This window comes from Zeugodacus cucurbitae, chromosome 6 (genome assembly GCF_028554725.1).
Source record: "Zeugodacus cucurbitae isolate PBARC_wt_2022May chromosome 6, idZeuCucr1.2, whole genome shotgun sequence".
Taxonomy (NCBI): Eukaryota; Metazoa; Arthropoda; class Insecta; order Diptera; family Tephritidae; genus Zeugodacus; species Zeugodacus cucurbitae.
The window spans coordinates 8414537-8428120 of NC_071671.1; the positions used below are offsets into that span (position 1 = coordinate 8414537).

At 36.5% G+C, this 13584-nt stretch overlaps 1 protein-coding gene and 1 long non-coding RNA gene across 2 annotated transcripts; one reads left to right on the forward strand and one right to left on the reverse strand.

Annotated features, from left to right (window-relative positions):
- Positions 1 to 2565: 2565 nt before the first annotated feature.
- On the reverse strand, positions 2566 to 12678 carry LOC105216311 (activated Cdc42 kinase Ack). The gene is made up of 6 exons (XM_011190735.3): positions 11876 to 12678; positions 6358 to 6876; positions 5628 to 6298; positions 5237 to 5562; positions 3245 to 5177; positions 2566 to 3163 (listed from the first exon to the last, which is right to left on the reverse strand). The coding sequence occupies exons 2-6, from the start codon at positions 6853 to 6855 to the stop codon at positions 3064 to 3066; spliced, it is 3528 nt and encodes a 1175-aa protein (XP_011189037.2). The 5' UTR covers positions 6856 to 6876; positions 11876 to 12678; the 3' UTR covers positions 2566 to 3063.
- LOC128922519 (uncharacterized) lies at positions 8664 to 12685 on the forward strand. Its single transcript, XR_008471738.1, has 2 exons — positions 8664 to 10291; positions 10366 to 12685. It is a non-coding gene; the product is annotated as an uncharacterized LOC128922519 (long non-coding RNA).
- Positions 12686 to 13584: the final 899 nt, after the last annotated feature.

Here is a 13584-nt window from a genome sequence, read left to right on the forward strand (position 1 = left end):
AAAAAGATCATTATGTTAACGTTGAATCGACGTAATTGTGCGTAAAATTGACTTAACGATATTGCTTTAATATGCAAATGCATTTGAGTAAGCACTAGTGGTTTGCAACATTTATACATATTTTTCGAAAATTGCGCTCCGCATTAAACGCATGTTGCAATATCTGCACTCATACATGTCTGTCTGTATTGTAGATGGGGAATTGTAGTTTTGCAAAAAATTTAATAATACATACTTATATGTATGTACATAAAACCGCAACAACAACAAAGTCTAACAATGCTTCAGGCATTGCAATCATTGATCACCTTAAGGTGCTGTGACAAGACTAAGGCGTGTAATGGACCCACATCATGAACATAAGCCTATTACACATATGTATTCCCATAAGCGGAATTACACGTATGTATGTATGTAAATACTGGTTAACCTATGTGTACTTATACTCTAACAGATTTTACTGGCTTATATATATTGAGCTTCGATATAATCATTGAAATTTGGCCTCTTGCTAAGGTGTACATTCGAACCAGCTCTAATGCAAGCTTTCTTAACCCTCTAGTTCAATTTCCACTCAAATCGAACTTTATTTTTCCAAAGGATAATAAATCCTATAATTTATTTTATCCTAAGTATCACTTGCATACACTTTCAACTGAATTTAGTACGTAACATTCCCTTCATATCTTGATACTACTGGGCGAAATCGGTTTAGAGACGCGCCTACTTCCCATACATAACAAAGTTAATCTGATTATTTCACTCTGCAATATATAAAACGATATCTAAACAAAAATGTCTACAATTACTGCATTGGAGGTGGGACATCGCACATTTAAAAACAAGATTTTAACTTTATATGGCCTGAGATATCGAACAGGCAGACCGCAGTGCCGCCATTTCATCAGGAAAAGATATACGATCCAACAACGAGTTGAAATTATTACAATTTATTACCGGAATTCGGATTAAACTTTAAGAGCGTTACGTCCAAATTATGGTCGTCATAATCGTTCGGTCAGATCAACAATTGAGCGTCTACTGGAAAATTTTGAATCCACAGGCACAGTACAAAATGTTCCCGTGCCAGTGAGACAAAGAAGTGCCCGTAGTGTCGAGAATATTACTGCCGCTGGCGCATCAATTGAGGAAGACCGAAATCAGTCTCTCACAAGTCGGTCTCAAGCGTTGGGCATCACTGTGTCGTTGTGGGGAATTTTGGGAAAAGATCTTGGCCTACATTCTCGCAAGATCAAATTGAGGCAAGAACTGAAGGCGCTTGACCATCGGAATCTTCGGTTGTTTGTGAATTGAGCTGAGCAACAACTTGAAAATGTTCCGGATTTTCATCGAAAAATAATATTCAGCGGTGAGGCTCATTTCTGGCTGAATGGCTTCGTCAATCGTATTCCATGTGTCACCATTTTATCCCGAAAAAATTACGGTTTGGTGCGGTTTATGGATCGGCTGCGTCATTGGACCGGTGTTCTTCCGTGATGATCAAGACCGGCACGTTACTGTGAATGGGAATCGCTACCGCTCAATGATAACCGAATATTTTTGGCGCGAATGGGATGATATGGACTTGAACAATACGTGGTTCTAACAGGACGGCGCCACAAACCTCACAGTGAATGCCACAATCGATTTATTGAAAACAAAATTTGGTGAACGATTTATCTCACGAAGTGGCCCAGTCAATTGACCGAATCGATCGTGCGATTTGACACCGTTAGACTATTTCCTGTGGGGCTACGTCAAGTCGATGGTCTATGCTAACAAGCCAGCGACGTTTGATGAACTTCATACGAATATTGAACGTGAAATTGCAGCAGTATCGGCCGATTTATGCTTGAAAACCGTCGAAAATTGTGTTCAGCGTCTGGACGTCTGCAAGCGTGCCCGTGGTGGCCATGCAAAAGAAATCGAGTTCCATACATAATGGTATTGAATCTATTTTCACAGGAATAAAGATTTTCATTGATATCTCAAACAGCTTTTGTTTTAATTACCGTTTTTTTAGCGCTCTTATTGAAAACCCCTTTAGTTTTGTTCACATACTTATGTATGTATGTATATATCAAAATGATCAAGATGACGAGACAAGTTGAAATCCGGGTGTTGCTTCGACCACTTTTGGGGTTTAAAAACCATATATCAGGAACTACGTGACCAATTCCAATCAAATTCGGTACACCATATAGAGGCTGCAGACAATTAAATTGTGCACATTTTTTTATATTTTATAATATTGTAGTCTTACTTTCTCTATTTGGCTAAGGATTTGATTATTGTTCCGGTTATGTCGGAAACAGTGGAACATTTCAAATAATTCACGAATCTCCAAATTGATCAACCTGACTTAGGGCGTTGCGACTATGCTAGTAAATGCTATTTCAGCACGAAAATTAAGGAAATCAAAAGCAAGCATTTCTCCCGTGATAGAACAGATCCATGCAACAAAAGGTAAATTAAGAATTCTTTTCGATAACATTTTCAAATTATTTTTTAAAAATCAAATACTGCTTACTTACTTCTATTGCGTCACGGAAGATTTGCACGTAGTTGCATTTAACAATTTCCATACTTTTATTTGTTTACATAAAAATATATGTACGTATGTGATGATTCTTTCATACGAGCTTATCTAGTTGTCATGGGTATATTGGAATTTGGTTTAATTCATTTAACTCTATGTTTTAATACGTTGCGTTTGTTGTATTTTATAGTATGAATATAAGTCATAAATAAAATGCTTAACACGCTAAATACGATTACAGATTCGAAAGTTTTAATATCAGGTATTTTGAATATTCACGTTTTTTTGTTCCAAAATTAGGACGGCCAATGAAACTATTCAAAACATATAATGTTTTCTATATTCGATGATTACATAAAATTAATTACCTTTTTAAATATTTAAAATTTGAATGCAACGCTGCATTGCATTATAAAAATAATATCAATCATGCAATTTTGGCAAAATGAAAATGTGATGTGATTTGGAATGATGATGAATGCTGGTCTAATGGATATACTGAAATTTCGGTAATTGTAAATCTTCTAAGAAGTACTTTCTAATAACACAGCAGCTGCAAGCTCCAAGCTCCAACCGGTTTTTTGTAACGCTTCTTCGCACTGGGTACGATTGGCAAGGCCGAGTCTGCAAATATAGATGTGAGAGATATTAAAAAATAGACAAATAAAGCAAAAATCATATTATCATTTAGTTTATGTAACAAACCTGTTGAGTTGATCGATTTTGTAGTGTCGTATTGCGGCATTTGCATCACCATTAGCCGCTCTCAATGCATTACGCACGTCCACTTCCTGTGCAGCTGCACCCAGATCCCTAAGTATTTGCTGTATTTTGTCGTTTTCTCTCGCGGCTTCGGATGGAACTGGCGCATATAAATTTCCACCGCCGCTCTCCTGTTGCTGCTTTAGCTTCTCCAGACGACGTTGTATCTGCTGCGCAGACAATTGTGGCGGAGCCAACGGTGCTGGACGATGTGGCCGCAAGTAGTCGTCGAGCGTAACTTCATCGTAAATCGCCGCCGGCGCGGCAGACGCTGTTGTTAAACCGACGCTAGCGTATATGCCGCGGCCAGCGTCATTGGCGTTCAAAGGTAACTGACCATAATAAGTTGAGGGCGTGGGAGCTACAGCGTCATATAACTCGCGTCCACTGACGCTGCCATACAGCGAAGCCGCAGAGGCATACATTTGATTAGCCGGCGTCTTTTGTGGCACAACACGATTTGAAATCGCCACAAAGCTATGATTTGACTCTTTGGCAGTGGTTGCGCTACCATATCGATCTGCGTAATTGCCCTGATTTTGGTATGTATTATCAGGGGGTTGGGAATAGTATGCTGCAGGTGCTGTCGTGCCATTGACACGCTCGTACCATATACGATTAATGACATCCTGCGTGTTTTCAGTGCAACCTTCGTTACGCTCTGCCACACTAGCAGCGTCATTTGTTCCAGCCGCCTCTAGATTATTTAGTTTGTAGTGGTCATTAAGGCTTTTGCTCGCTTCGGTGGCAGCTGCATTCGAGTATTGTGATTGGTTGAATGTTTCGTTATTTTGCAGTTTTGGCGAAACTCCACTGCTGGATGCATTTGTTGTGCTCGAGAGGCTGGTTGAATTTTTCAACGGCGTTAAATTCTGTTTATACACATTTTCCTTGCTCATATACATCTGCATGGAATTGCGTTCGTAATCGTTTTGACCCTTACTACTGTACATATCCTTCTCTAGTTCGGCGATAAATGACTTGTCCAGCACGACATTACTCTCTGTGGCAGCTTGCGACATTGGCTTTTCTAGGCTGAGTGTAGACAATCTGGTTTGGAGCGCATCTTCGCCGTCTGAGATCAGATTGTTTTGTTGCGCTGTGGCAAGCGCATGCGGGAGGTTTTCTTTATTACCAGCGCAACTTGATGTCGTCGAGAAAAGGCTTTTTCGTGCTGTGGGACTGTTATATAATGACTGTATGGAATTTGCACGTAATATTGACTGCTGCACCTGGTAGTGCTGATGACCACCAACGTTCGTGTACAAAGCACTATTGGTATTCACATCATTTTCGTCAACTTTCGCGTAGTTCATGTGCACACTGCTGGTATCGAATGGGTCATGTTGTTGCATTGGCTGTGTGTGTTGTTGTTGTGTGAATTCAATTGTGTTCGAATAAGTGGGTGGCATCTGATAAGGCGGCGGTTGTAGTCGCTGTCCCAGCGGCGATGTGCCACTCACATAGGTTTGTTGTGCAGCGGCACCACTGTACGCGAAAGCGGCTGCGTTGTACTCTTCTCCCTCGGTGGGCACCTCAATTGGTGCATCCAATAAACACAAGGAGTTTCTCATTTGCACAGACTCACTTTCAACACTTTTTATGTTGGCGGTTGCAGGCGGACCAAACTCAGGTGAAATGTCAATGAGTATACCCTCCATTTGGTGTTGCTGTGGCGGAGGCGGGCGCTGTGGGCCTTGTTTGAGGTTATTAACTCCTTTGCCCTTTGTGAGTTGCACTGATTGATTGCGCTGCAGTTCAGCGGTACGTTCGTTAACCAATTTATTGTACGCAAACTGTTTACTAGACACTGACTTCCGTTCTTTGGCATGATGCGCCGGTTGTGGCTGCATGGAGGCACATTTACGATTTCGCTCTAAATATAAAGTGATTTATACAGTGAATTGAGGCGTTTGCATATTTTGTTGAACTAACCTGATTGCATTTCGGCACTCGCGCTCATCGCTCCAGCACCACCCCAACAAAATCCGAACGGTGAACCAGCATGACCACCGCTTTGACGGATACTCTCGTGCAATGGTTGTATCAGATCACTATTTGTATGCTTTTGCTTCTCTAATATATTACGCGGGAAAACGCCAATGTCGAATGTGCGCTGATTTTGACCTTTAATTAGCTTCAAGTCAGCGCGTCCATCAATGATGGCCATAGTATCACCAGCATCGATCTGCAGCCGATTCTCCTCACGATAGGCGCGTGCTGCTTTATATAAAGGCGGTGACATGCCCACTAAGAATTCCCTAAAAATGAAAATAAGGTTCATGTTTGTAATTGATATTGTTGGCAAATGCCTGCTGATGCTTACTTCAATGCAGCGAACGTTGGACGTTCGGCAGGTACTTTATCCCAACACTGTAACATCATTTCATATACATCTGGCGGGCAAGCATCTGGCTGATGCAAGCGTTCACCCTCTCTATCGATTTTTCGTAATATTTGTGAACCATTTAGCCCAACCCATGGATCTTCACCGAATGTGAACATTTCCCAAAGCGTTACACCGAACATCCAAGTATCGGAAGCATGTGAAAACTGTCGAAAACGTAAGGATTCTGGTGCGCACCACGGAAAGGGCACCTTTTTGTGCTCAGACATCACATAGCAATCATCCTCTTGCGGCAGTGCGCGCATAAGACCAAAATCACCGATCTTAATTTTATTACCGGAAGCCAGTAATACATTACGACACGCCAAATCGCGATGCAGAAAGCGCTTGTGTTCTAAGTACGCCATGCCAGTGACAATTTGCACTGACCAATTCCAGATGTGGGTCAGCGGTGTATGTTTGCACTGTTTACGCAATGTGTCCAATAGCGAACCACGCTCCGCCAATTCGGTGATCATCATCATTGGCTGCGATAGCACAACACCATACAAACGCACCAAATTTGAATGGTCTAAAGCATGCATCGCCTGCACCTCACGAAAGAAATCATCGATTATGCCCGGCTGTGTGAGATTATCTGATTTTAGCACCTGCAATAAAATTCCATAGGTTAACATGATATTTGTAATTTGTAATTATCTCAACAAACCTTCACAGCAACGGGCAATACTTTGCCATTTGGCGCAGAGTGCCATTCACCACGTCTCACCACGCCAAATGAGCCATCACCCAATTTGATGCCGAGTGTAATATCTTTTTCGTGTATTAGACATGTGAGTTGAGTATTTTGTTGTTCCTTATTTACAGCTTGTTGTGACTTCTTCGATGACGGCTGTTTACCGCCGCCAATCAGTTTTGAGAGTATATTTTTACGCCACTGATGTGCTTTTTTCTTGCGCACCGCCTCCATAAGGCGGCGTACGGCAGGTTTACCCAAACCACAGCGTTCGAGATCTTCTGGGAGCACATAGTCGAAATGCGCCAAACGCGTTACTTGCAAATCATCGCGTATACGTTCGAGGAACTGCTCCAGTTGTACCTCATGCAACAGGTCGTCCAACCACTCTGTTTCGGCCATTGTGCTGGAGAAACTCAAAATTGAGCTGGAACTAATGGCAAATGTGTCGCTGTTAACTGCAGAAGCCATTATCTCGTATTAAACAACTATCTAGAAATGAAAAAGAGGAAATATTTATAATAATCGAATAAGTATTGTACTCAAAATAAAGCTAAACAATTAAATATTATCCCTTCCGCCTTTTTGTCTTTTGAATTTCGCGGCTATGTATAAAGTGCTCGTATCTGGCAATTCTTTACATCCTTGAAAGGTAGGAGATTGACATAACCTACAAAACGAAGCTATGCATGATTAGTTTGGATATTAAGTTCAAGAGTCAAGAGACGTGTAAACATAGAGTTCACTAACGCTGAAATTCGCGCTATTTTAAAGTTTTTCTCCGTTAAAGGTTAATCCGCTGGAGAAATGTTCCGTAAGATTAATGGTGTTTTGGGGGATGGCACTCTATCACTTCGAACTGCGGAGGAATGGTTTTGACGATTCAGAGCGGGTGAAAACGACACCATGGATAAGCTAGTCAGACCAATCACGACGAATACCGAACAAATCACGGAAAACATCGAGTTAGACCGGCATGTGGCATCTCGCGACATCGCCCAGGAGATGGGAATTAGTAACCAAACCATTTTAAACCATCTGCAGAAGGCTAGATACACAAAAAAATCCTTATGTTTAGATGCCGCATGATTTGACGCAAAAAAAAACTTCTGGACCGAATCAACGCCTGCGATATGCTGCTGAAACGGAACGAACTCGACCCAATTTTGAAGCGGTTGGTGACTGGCGACGAAAATTTGATCACATAGACAATATCAAGCGAAAACGATCGTGGTCGAAGGCCGGTGAATCGTCCCAAACAGTAGCCGAGCCGGGAATGACAGCCAGGAAGGTTTTGCTGTGTGTTTGGTGGGATTGGAAGGAGATCATCTACTATGAGCTGCTCCCATATGTCCAGACGCTTAATTCTACTATTTACTGCGAACAACTGCGCCACTTGAAGCAGGCGATCGACCAGAAGCGTCCAGAATTTGCCAACAGGAAGGGTGTAGTGTTTCACCAGACCACACACACTTCGTTGATGACTCGTTAGAAGCTCGAATGGGAAGTTTTATCGTATCCACCATATAGCCCGGACATAGCGTCAAGTGATTACCACCTGTTGCTTTCCAATGCGAACGCCCTTGATGGTGTAAAGTTAAACTCAAAAGAGGCTTTTGAAAAGTGGCTATCCGAGTTCTTCGCAAATAAGGAGGGGGGCTTTATGAAGTTGCCGTCTAGATAGAAACAGATTATCGAACGTAACGGCGTGTATTTGAACTAAATCCGATCACTGTAACACTTTTTAACAAAAACAAAAAAGCGGAAGGAGATATTTGTCAACCTAATATATTTACATCGACAAAGCTGAATATCCACCTAGAATTCACAATTGTCTACTTTTGAACATTTTGTACCGATTTCTCGCTAATCATGTAATTACAGAAACACATAAAAATTAATTAGTACGATGCGAATTTTAACTCGAGTGTTTAAGGGTTAAATAGCGTTATCCGATTGAAACATTTTAAAAAGCATACCCAAAGAAAGCGTACTAATGAATAAGCAAAATTTTGCAATGAAACACATAATTACATAATTAAATATAAACGAATAAGTGCGATTAAAAAAATGGGTGGCACTATAGCGAAAATAATGTAAACAAACGCATATAGAAATATGAATGAAACGTGACTTAAACTTGAACTTACTGTGAGCACACGCATTTAATAATGTAATAATGGTTTCTATAGTTAACTTTATTGGACCAGCATGTACGTACATACATACAATATAAATATGCAATGCATGTTAATTTTTGAATGAGTGGAATGACAGAATAAAGAAGCACAACAAAATGCGATTACATCAGCTCCATTTCAATTATATCATTGCGCGAGCGACTAAAGTGGATAGGCGGGCGGATGTAAGTAGCCGTGTGAATAGAAATAAATTGTAGAAAAAAGTGGAATTGTGTGCTGTTGACCCTGAGAGAAATATTTTGCCATATTGCAAACGGTGAAAGAATTTCCAGTTTGAATTTGTGTTCAAACTAAAAGTGAAAACTAGTTTATCTAATCAATTGTTGCGGCATTAAAAATCATAATTTAAATATGTCTGGGTATTTAGTGCGACTTAAATTGTGGACTTTAGTGCGATAATGTTTTTTTTAGTATTTATTATAGTGATTGCTACGTTATACGAATAAAAAGTGCTATCATTAAGATACATTGAGGCAAAAATATATAGTATACTTATCAGAACTAAAAATTTATAGATGGAAATCGCACGACGATCGGTTCTAAGTAAACCGAATAGAACCGAGCTTTTTACCAAAAAAAGAATTATCAACGCAATATCACTCTACAAACAATTTCGGATAATATAAAAGTAACAATGTGAGAATTGTATACAGTGAATATTGTTTTAAAATTAAAATCATAATCATTAAATTAAAAAAAAAATAAAATTTTTTCTACGTCAATGTATAGTGAGTTCTTCGAAAATTTAATAAAAAAAATCAAAGAGATATTTAAAATGTATCTGTTCTGAATGAATTTGCACTCAATGCATGCAGTTTAAGGTGTGTTTATCCATATCAAGCATAGGTATTTTTATTGTTTAATAACCAGTTAATATTTTTCCATGAAAAATACTGACGTTCAAGTATTTAAATAACTCAAAACAATGCAATGATGCTGTGCACATCCGTATATATTTAATATAGTAGTTTAGTTTTCGCCGTCCTGTTATTATATTATTTACTTAACGTTTATATTTGGAACAGAATATTAGTTACAAACTGAACACTTGAATATTGAACTTGAATTAAGAAAGCTTTGCACGGCGTGTAAAAGCTGTAAAGCAAACTGAAGTATAAACATTTCAAAGTGTTAATATGTGAAAGCCAATCAGCTGCCGTGCACATATTTATGGAAATTTAAATAAGAATCTACATTCATATGTATAATTCCACTTAAAACGAAAATACATCTGTGTCTCTGTATGCATTTTAACACATTCACAAAGCAAACGTTTGAGATAAAGGAATGAAACCAAAATAAAACAATTAAAATGTACTGGCTTGTACATGCATTGAATTAATTTAGTGTTGATATACCAAACTTAAGATATATACATACATACATTTCCGGTATGACGATTTTGCGTAAATTACTTGTTTAATTTTAAATTAATTCTGTGATTTTTACATCAGTTAAACAAAGCTAAATAATATTATTATATAGTAAATGTATATAACTTCTAATAAGAAATACAGCGATAAAATTTGCATTTTTTTGCATGTTCTGAAATTTCAATAGTTATCTCAAACAATAAGAAGTTGGAAACAACAGAAAATTAAATTAACCTAAAAATATCACATGAGGTTATACTGTTATGTGCTTTAAGTAGGGTATTATATAGAATGAAACTGCTACTAAATCGATATTGCAAACGTGCATGCAAAGTAAGCTACGATAAACTAAATTGAAATACCATTACCGTAACTACTACACATGCTTTTTTGCTTTTTGCTTCAAGCTATCAAAGATATGTACGTGTTCGTCTGTGCTGTGCCAGTTACCAGGGGCTAATGTTACTGCGCCGGCGCAATTGTGTTTTAGCGGTTATTGTACTTTTAATGGTAGTTTCAAATCAAAATAGTGGAACAATACTTGCGCATTACACCATTCTCAACGCAATCAAATACAGGTATTCACTATTAAAGCAAACCAGTTTAAAAGTGCGAATAAAATTTTTTTTGATTCTTTACAAAGTAAATAATATTTCTTACTTGAGTAATTTGCATTGTTACGTTACGTTTTAGTAGTGTAATATGTAAGGTCATAACTTTTTCATATTTTTGTACAAAAAAAACTATATATAGATAATGGCAGTATGGACTTTTCCCACAAATAAATTCTTCAAACTAATAAACTACAAATTAGCAGCCTAAGTAAGTCTGGAATCATAAATTGATTTCTGCGCCTACAGATAAGAGATAATAAATGGGACTATAACCCACACAAAAATATAAATCATATGAATGTACAAACTTATTTTGTTGATATGGATTATATAACAAAAAAAAAAAAAAAAACGAAATACATAACAACGAAAGCATCATCAAAGATCAAACGTCCTAAATTTATATTAAATAGTTGTTTTTCATTTCCTTTAAAAAAATTATGAATTTAGAATGCAATTTAATAAAAATATTGATATATTTGCTCATTCATGGACAATGCATACAGAAAAAATGTCAACAGCAAATACAGCTGCATAGTAATCGCTGTGGCAAGAAATTTGATACGATGCAACGGATGCAGAGAATACTCTAAACAGTGACAGGTGTACAGCGTTTAAAATACCAAAAACAATTATGGCAGATGATTTAGAGTTTTAGTTGCTTTCTTTAGATTTCTCTAAAGACTTAACACCAACTTTATACATATGTATATATATGTATTTATCTTTCCTTTTAATAGTTTAATTCAATTCTAATTTTTTTATTATTAAATGATTTAAAATTAAACGTAATAATTAAATAACTAGATCGATTTGCAAATCTGGAAACCATTTTTCATATCCTTAAAGTATTAGTTCTTAACCGTATCATTTTTTTTGTTTTTCACAATTTACTATATTTAATTCATATTAAAGAAGTAAATTTATTATTCCATCCATTCCATGATATCAAAACATCTGTATTATTGGCTAGGAGAACACATATTGTTTTCTTTATCAAATAAAAGTTATAATTTACACAAAATGTATTTTGCAAGCTAATTTATAAGAATATTAAGCTGACTAATAAATCAAAACCGCGACATTTACGAATGCAAGTATATTTATTTGCTTGTATGTGAATTTAATGATAATTTTGATTCAATGTTTAATTTGATAAATAAGATTCATCTCTTGTTATTAATAAATACACAGTAAACATGCAACTTGTTTGTTGCTGTGCATTAGTCATACAATATATTTTAATTCATAATAATTTTCTTAGTTTTTTAGATGTTGTTCGATATAATATATGTAAAATTACCTTAATGTACAGAGATGTACATGAGTTGTATCCATGCGGACGTAAACAACGCACACAACGTTGGACAGCTAAGACAACAGCTGCTTTCTGCTGTAGTAAATTGTTTTTGCTAAAAACGGAAGGCTACTATGCTGCTGGAAGAATAGGGAGAACTTAATTTTGCAATCGTGTACAGCGAAGACCAACTTTGTTGTAGCTACGACGACAGTCAATAAAATGCATTTGATGACGCCTCTGTTGGCGAGCCCACGCTGGAAACCTTGTTTTATTAGCTGCCTAAACTCGAAACCTGCAAGTTTGCAGTAGTGTAATGGGCCAAGAGCAACTGGTTTAGTAGTTTTTTTGTTTAATCGTGTCTTTATTATATTTGTTGGCCAGTCGATATTGATAACCCGTGTTTAAAAATAGAACACATGCGAAAAATTTGTAAATATATATTTTATGCGTTCGCTACATTCTCATTTTCGCAGTTTCACTATTCACTGACTTTGTGTTGTCATATTTCATAATTTCGTCAAAGATTTGCGGCTTTATTAGCGCTTAGTTATTAAGAAATATTTTGTTGCTTTTTAATTGAATGCAAAAAGTGCAAAGGCGATATTTTATAATTGCTCAAAATCACATATATAATATATATAGTGTATTTATTTATTAGCTGTGGGATTCGTCTTTACTTAATGAATTATCACAAAATGTCCTTAAATTAGCAAATATTAAAAGCAATGCATTTACGACCACCGCACCGTCGAAAAGAAAAAAACGAAATTCTCCAATTGAATAGCACGAATTAAATAAAGACAAACGAAGGAATATACAAAAGCGAACAAAACAATGCATATGGAAAGTATATGGTTGCCAACATTTTGTAATAAACAGGGCTGACAGTTATCTTTATATTTAATTTAACTTATGTTATACCCGCAATGTTGGCTTAAAATATTGAACTTAATCTGTAATTATACAGACTAAAGCAAAATATACAAATTTTGTTAATTAAAATTAATATTATTATATTATATGACTTCGGAAGTAGTATTTGGATATAGTAGAAATAAAAAAAAAACTTAAAATTATAACAAAATATAAGTAAATTTATTTTAATTGGTAACTTAAAGTCACAGTAATGTGTTAGGTAAGTATCTAGAACTCTTATATGCATGCAATAATTCATTAGTAAATCTTTCAATTACAAAGTAAATTTATAAATTATTATAAATATAATTGTATTATATGTCATCTTTAATTTTTTTATCTGCTTTGTACGAATTTGCATCCTGATATATGGCATCCCTAAATTACGATAATGTGAATTAACCAAATAGAGAACGTAAATACCGTTTTATACGTTCTCTGGCATGAGCGATCTGACCGCGTTGCCAATATTGTTTTTATATGTTTCTAGTATCGTTGATTAATTTATGATATTTTTGGAATTAAATAAAATAAATTGTTATTCTGGCAATTGAAAATTTGTTAGTATTGTCTGATTCAGTTCGGTTAGGTTGACACTTTGTGTCTCTTAAAACAATGTACTTAAATTGAAGATGATATGGAGCAAATACATGTCTACCTCTAATACAGGGTGTAACCTATAAATGAATTTGTTTTTGATTATACCGCCACAAAGTATGCTACAAATGAAGTGGTTTAAAAGTCAGGCAATTATAGAATAATTATGAATAAAATTCTCTAGAGGGGGTATTTTTAAA

Bases quoted from the DNA above. Each gene is read 5' to 3' on its own strand.
- LOC105216311 (XM_011190735.3), bottom strand. From the start codon at position 6,855: ATGGCTTCTGCAGTTAACAGCGACACATTTGCCATTAGTTCCAGCTCA. The intron at 5,178-5,236 runs GTTAGTTCAACA...CTTTATATTTAG, and splicing joins GAGTGCCGAAATGCAATCAG to AGCGAAATCGTAAATGTGCC. The intron at 3,164-3,244 runs GTTTGTTACATA...CTATATTTGCAG, and splicing joins AAAATCGATCAACTCAACAG to ACTCGGCCTTGCCAATCGTA.